The following is a 6,644-nucleotide window of genomic DNA, read 5'->3' on the forward strand; positions in this document are numbered from 1 at the left end:
CATTGTTCTAGGCCTACACACCAACCTAGAAATGATGATCTAAAAAGACTGAATCCCAACATATCTAACATAGAAGACGATAGTAGAACTCATAACCAACAACCCCGTTTGTTTTTGTATTTATTATGGATCCCCATTAGTTCCTGCCAAGGCAGCAGCTACTCTTCCTGAGGTTTATTATGGATCCCCATTAGTTCCTGCCAAGGCAGCAGCTACTCTTCCTGGGGTTTATTATGGATCCCCATTAGTTCCTGCCAAGGCAGCAGCTACTCTTCCTGGGGTTTATTATGGATCCCTATTAGTTCCTGCCAAGGCAGCAGCTACTCTTCCTGGGGTTTATTATGGATTCCCATTAGTTCCTGCCAAGGCAGCAGCTACTCTTCCTGGGGTTTATAATGGATCCCTATTAGTTCCTGCCAAGGCAGCAGCTACTCTTCCTGGGGTCCAGCAGATAATAGCCCACCATCATCATCACCCTCCTCCTCATCATCATCACTGACCTGCTCCGAAGGCGAAGAAGAAGCTGTTGTCAGGGCTTTCCTCCATCAGGGCCTTGACCCTGTTCCCCATCCTCTCGTTCCTCTTGTAGATGAGCTCCTGTCTGAAGTAGCTGTCTATCTCCTGGGCTGTTATCTGTTCACTGGGGCGCAGAGTCACGTTGTTGAAGTTGGGGACCTGCAGAGAGAATGATTTGTATTAAATGTATGTCATAAAGCATATATTCCACATCTATAAGCACAACGTAATCATGACATTATAGCTTGTCATTTGACTGGGGAGCAAGGTCAGGTTGTTGAAGTTGTGGACATTGACAGGGGACAAGGTAAGGACAGGGTTAGGACAGGGTAAGGACAGGGTTAGCACAGGGTAGGGACAGGGTAAGGACAGGGTTAGCACAGGATAGGGACAGGGTAAAACAGGGTTAGGACAGGGTAAGACAGGGTTAGGACAGGGTAAGGACAGGGTTAGGACAGGGTTAGGACAGGGTAAGACAGGGTTAGGACAGGGTAAGGACAGGGTTAGCACAGGATAGGGACAGGGTAAAACAGGGTTAGGACAGGGTAAGACAGGGTTAGGACAGGGTAAGGACAGGGTTAGGACAGGGTTAGGACAGGGTAAGGACAGGGTTAGCACAGGGTAGGGACAGGGTAAAACAGGGTTAGGACAGGGTAAGACAGGGTTAGGACAGGGTAAGGACAGGGTTAGGACAGGGTAGGGACAGGGTAAGGACAGGGTTAGCACAGGGTAGGGACAGGGTAAGGAAAGGGTAGGGACAGGGTTAGGACAGGGTAAGACAGGGTTAGGACAGGGTAAGGACAGGGTTAGGACAGGGTAGGGACAGGGTAAGGACAGGGTTAGCACAGGGTAGGGACAGGGTAAGGACAGGGAAAGGACAAGGTTAGGACAGGGTAAGGGTTAGGGCTCAAGGGTTGAGGTTGGGAGTCAGGGTTAGGGGTCAGGGGTTGGGTTGGGGGTCAGGGTTAGGGGTCAGGGGTCAGGGTTAGAGGTTAGGGGTCAGGGTTAGAGGTTGGGGGTCAGGGTTAGAGGTTGGGGGTCAGGGGTCAGGGTTAGGGGGTCAGGGTTAGAGGTTGGGGTCAGGGTTAGGGGTCAGGGTTAGGGGTCAGGGTTAGGGGTCAGGGGTTGGGGGTCAGGGGTTGGGGGTCAGGGTTAGAGGTTGGGGGTCAGGGTTAGGGGTCAGGGGTCAGGGTTAGGGGTCAGGGGTTGGGTTAGGGGTCAGGGTTAGAGGTTGGGGTCAGGGTTAGGGGTCAGGGTTAGAGGTTAGGGGTCAGGGTTAGAGGTTGGGGTCAGGGTTAGGGGTCAGGGTTAGAGGTTAGGGGTCAGGGTTAGAGGTTGGGGTCAGGGTTAGGGGTTGGGGTCAGGGTTAGGGGTCAGGGTTAGAGGTTGGGGTCAGGGTTAGGGGTCAGGGGTTGGGGGTCAGGGTTAGAGGTTGGGGGTCAGGGTTAGAGGTTGGGGGTCAGGGTTAGAGGTTGGGGGTCAGGGTTAGGGGTCAGGGTTAGGGGTCAGGGGTTGGGGGTCAGGGTTAGGGGTCAGGGGTTGGGGGTCAGGGTTAGGGGTCAGGGTTAGAGGTTGGGGTCAGGGTTAGGGGTCAGGGGTTGGGGGTCAGGGTTAGGGGTCAGGGTTAGAGGTTGGGGTCAGGGGTCAGGGTTAGAGGTTAGGGGTTGGGGGTCAGGGTTAGGGGTCAGGGGTTGGGGGTCAGGGTTAGAGGTTGGGGGTCAGGGTTAGGGGTTAGGGGTCAGGGTTAGAGGTTGGGGGTCAGGGTTGGGGGTCAGGGTTAGAGGTTGGGGGTCAGGGTTGGGGGTCAGGGTTAGAGGTTGGGGGTCAGGGTTGGGGTCAGGGTTAGAGGTTGGGGGTCAGGGTTAGAGGTTAGGGGTCAGGGTTAGAGGTTGGGGGTCAGGGTTAGGGGTCAGGGGTTGGGGTTAGGTATCAGGGTTGGGGGTGGTTGTAACTGACCTGTGAGGTGTCGTGATTGAAGATGATGGAGTTGAGGTCTCCACAGTTGTAGTGCTTGATGAGGTCCTCAGTGGTGTAAGGGACCTGCAGACTGCCCGCTCTCACACTCTCCTGCTGTAGAAGGGTCTGGTTCAGGGCAAAGATCACCTGGGGAAGAAAAATATACACTGTAAGGGACCTGCAGACTGCCCGCTCTCACACTCTCCTGCTGTAGAAGGGTCTGGTTCAGGGCAAAGATCACCTGGGGATGGGGAAGAAACATATACACATTTACTACATGCATCAATAATAAGAGGTAGGGAACATTGCAAATATATATAAACAGTGCCCTCCTGAATGATTGGCACCCCAGGTAATTATGAACAACAAAAGCAGTGAAAATATGTAATTGTTGTTTATCAGCTTGATCTTACACTCAAAATATTTTATGCATCTAACCTTTAATTGACTTAAAATTGTTCAAAGAAAAAAATAATCGTCATTAAGAAATAATTATTTTATTCAAAAACATCGTCACAATTATTGTCACTCTTATGAACAAAATCTAATTTATGTATATTCCGATTAAGATTTTACTTTTGAGTGTTTGGGAACTCTTAAGTGGTCATCCATGACTTCCTGTTTCACTGGGGGTATAAATATGTGACTCGTTTCAGGAAACTAGGCGTACGCCTAGAGCCATTTGAACCTCCACTTTTTATTTATTTATATAAAAATGTGTTTTTTGGCAGAAATTCCTTCTGGAACATGTGAACTTTCGTGTGCGTTAATAACAAACTTCTATGCCATCTGTAAATACGAATATAATTGTAAAATTATGAGCCTAGTTGGTTTAGCCACGAAAAAAGACAGGAACCTTCATGTTAGCCATGATAGGCTGAGATAATGAGTGGGCTGGACATGCCGAGAGATGAGTTCGGATTAGTCTGCCATGTAGCATGCTTCTGTCTATAACATGAGCTGGTCAGTATGTGTAGGTAATCCTTTCTAACGCTGCTTTTTTGAAAGATATCACGTAGTAGACCTGCTAAAGTGTTGCTCTCCACTTTCTGGAGGACCGAGTTTTGAAATCAGTGGAATTAGAGTATGATAGCTAAGGAGATGGAGAAAATTCTGGTGTTTGATTGCAAATATGCAGACGGAGTCGAAAAGAGAACACACAGAAGGCTGTTGGATAAAACACCTGTTTCCGGATTACATCTTCAAACTAAGGGCAACCATGGCATCCGTGACAGAGAGGGAGAAGCGTCCATCCATTTATACGGGTAAGATAGTCTAGCTAGCTACATTTTCAGATATTACACATTTCTAATTTAGTCAGAAAGTCATTTTCCTTTCAATTTAAAGTGTACTGTTAGCTAGCTAGCTAATATTGTGTGTATGATCTGTGTAGTAAAATTGTTCGTATCTCAGAGCCATTTGCTTTGCTAGTTTTAGCCTAATGTTAGCTAGCTAACGTTGAACCTGATTGGTTAGCTACCTGCAGATTCATGCAGGGTAGTAACGTTACGAGTTGGGATTATGGTTAATTGTTTAGCTAGCTAGCTAGCTACATGTCTAAACAAAAGACTCCACTATGCAACTAACCATTTCAATAGAATGTTCATGATGTCACTGCAACCAGTCGATAGACGTAGCTGGTAAATTCGCACTGGCTATCTACTCCGATTTCAGAGCACTCTTGTTTTGAGTGTGCCAGAGTGCAGAATAGCTGACGAATTTACAAACGCTCAACACCCATTGAATATAGCCGGTGTCAGTAAACGTTGGCAAAAAAAGCGTAATTAAATTGTTGCCAGCAGCACAGTTGCAGTCACCAACGCTATGGATAACATAAAAACAGCCTAACCAGCTCTGATAGGCCGAGTAAAATGGTCAGAGTGAACTGTTCTCTCATTTGTGTCTGGAAGTAGCTAGCAAGCTTGCCAACGTTTGACTGCTGTTGTTAGGTAAGAACTATCGGATCAACCCTACTCCTCGGCCAGAGCGTGCAGTGTGCGCTCTGAACGCTCCGAGAGCAAAACACTGAATTTACGAACGGACAATCTGACAACGCTCTGAGTTTACGAATGCCCAGAGCTCACCCGTAGTATAAACCAGCCTTTAGTCTTGATATCTTTGGTTGTTTAGCACATGGCCTCACATGTGAATCCGTAAAGAGATGGGTGGGGCTAAAATAAGAGCTCTCCAGTAGGTGTACCAAGACATTCAAGGGCCATTTTCTCAAAAGTTAGGTTTATTTTTTATATTTTTTTGTGGGGGGGTCAGCTTTAATATTGCAAATATATTGTGGCTTCTATCAATGTAATTGTCTGCATCGCTTCCAATCCCCCATCTATATTTTTTATAAATATATATTTTCCTTTATTATATTCCCCTAACCCTATCATCCCTCCCCTAATTGGAGTAAACTAATGGATAACAACACTTAGGCGTCTACCTCCAGCTTATACATACTACAGTATATACATTTTACGGACACAGTATATTTTACATTAGTTATCTTTTGTTTGTTTTTAGTCCCATCCTTCAGCTACCCTCAACCCCTCCCATCTATCTCTGAACACCATCCAGCTTTTATTTATATTTGCCATATATTTTTCAACTGTAGTGTGATATTTCACAAAAGTTCTGAACATTTCCATTCTCATAGTTTCTACAGATTGTAAATGAAAGATAACATTTTTTGCTAAGAGTATTATTATATTATTGATTGATTGACTATGACTTTTCAGATCACCCAGCAGTGCTATTTGCAGAATTAACTCCAGGTACAGTAAATGTTGCAATTCTTCAGCCATACCAAAAACAAGCTACATATGGACAGTACCAAAACAAATGATCTAATGATTCTGTCTCTTCACAGCAAAATGTGTATAGCTGGGATGGTTGTATCCTCCATACTGTATATATAACATTATATTTGGATTCTTTGTTCGTACCCCCCAGTGCAATTGAACTTATCACAGAGGCTCCAAGATGCCGCTGGCGGAGAAGAGGTAATCGGAGTGGACTTCTAATCCGACTCAGGACGCGTGCACACCATCCACCGCTTCCGATAATATTACTCGCTAATGTTCAGTCTCTAGACAATAAAGTAGACGAGCTCAGGGCGAGGATCTCCTTTAAGAGAGACATCAGGGACTGTAACATACTCTGTTTCACAGAATTTTGGCTCTCTCCGGGTATACTGTCCCTGTCCATGCAGCCAGCTGGGTGCTCAGTAGTGGCGCAGACAGGAATAAAGAACTCTCCGGGAAGAAGGAAGGCGGTGGGGTACGTTTCATGATTAACTACTCATGGTGTGATTGTGGTAACATACAGAAACTCAAGTCATTTTGTTCACCCGACCTAGAATACTTCACAATCAAATGCCGACCATATTACCTCCCAAGAGAATTCTCTTCGGTTATAGTCACGGCCGTGTATATTCCCCCTCAAGCCGATGGCCCTCAAGGTACTACACTGGACTTTGTGCAAACTGGAAACGACATATCCTGAGGCTGCATTTATTGTAGCTGGGGATTTTAACAAAGCAATTTTGAGGAAAACAGACTCCATGTTGCTCCTCCCTTCCTATAGGCAGAAACTCAAACAGGAAGTACCCGTGCTAAGGTCTATTCAACGCTGGTCTGACCATTTGGAATCCATGCTTCAAGATTGTTTTGATCACGTGGACTGGGTTCCGGGTAGCCTCTGAGAATAACATTGACATATACACGGACATGGTGACTGAGTTCATCAGGAAGTATATAGGGGATGTTGTTCCCACTGTGACTATTAAAACCTACCCAAACCAGAAACCGTGGATAGATGGCAGCATTCGCACAAAACCGAAAGCGCAAACCATTGCATTTAACCATGATAAGGTGACTGGGGATATGGTTGAATACAAACAGTGTAGTTATTCCCTCCTTAAGGAAATCAAACAGGCAAAACGTCAGTACAGAGACAAAGTGGAGTCGCAATTCAACGGCTCAGACACTAGATGTATGTGGCAGGGTCTACAGACAATCACGGATTACAAAGGGAAAACCAGCCACGTCGCAGACACCGACGTCTTGCTCCCGGACAAGCTGAACACCTTTTTCACCTGCTTTGAGGATAATACAGTGCCACCGACGCGGCCCGCTCCCAAGGACTGTGGGCTCTCGTTCTCCGTGGCCGACGTG

The 6,644-nt window shown here is 46.4% G+C and overlaps 1 protein-coding gene across 1 annotated transcript in view; it reads right to left on the minus strand.

Moving 5' to 3' along the window:
* LOC121574505 (metalloprotease TIKI1) overlaps positions 1–5,759 on the minus strand; it is an 80,644-nt gene extending 74,885 nt beyond the window's left edge. Inside the window, exons 1-4 of the mRNA XM_045222754.1 lie at positions 5,664–5,759; positions 2,672–2,713; positions 2,473–2,619; positions 501–675 (exon numbers count right to left, since the gene is read on the minus strand). Coding sequence (XP_045078689.1) covers positions 501–675; positions 2,473–2,619; positions 2,672–2,713; positions 5,664–5,759 — 460 coding nt within the window. The remainder of the gene's footprint in view (positions 1–500; positions 676–2,472; positions 2,620–2,671; positions 2,714–5,663) is intronic.
* Positions 5,760–6,644: the final 885 nt, after the last annotated feature.

Source organism: Coregonus clupeaformis, chromosome 9 (genome assembly GCF_020615455.1).
Source record: "Coregonus clupeaformis isolate EN_2021a chromosome 9, ASM2061545v1, whole genome shotgun sequence".
NCBI lineage: Eukaryota > Metazoa > Chordata > Actinopteri > Salmoniformes > Salmonidae > Coregonus > Coregonus clupeaformis.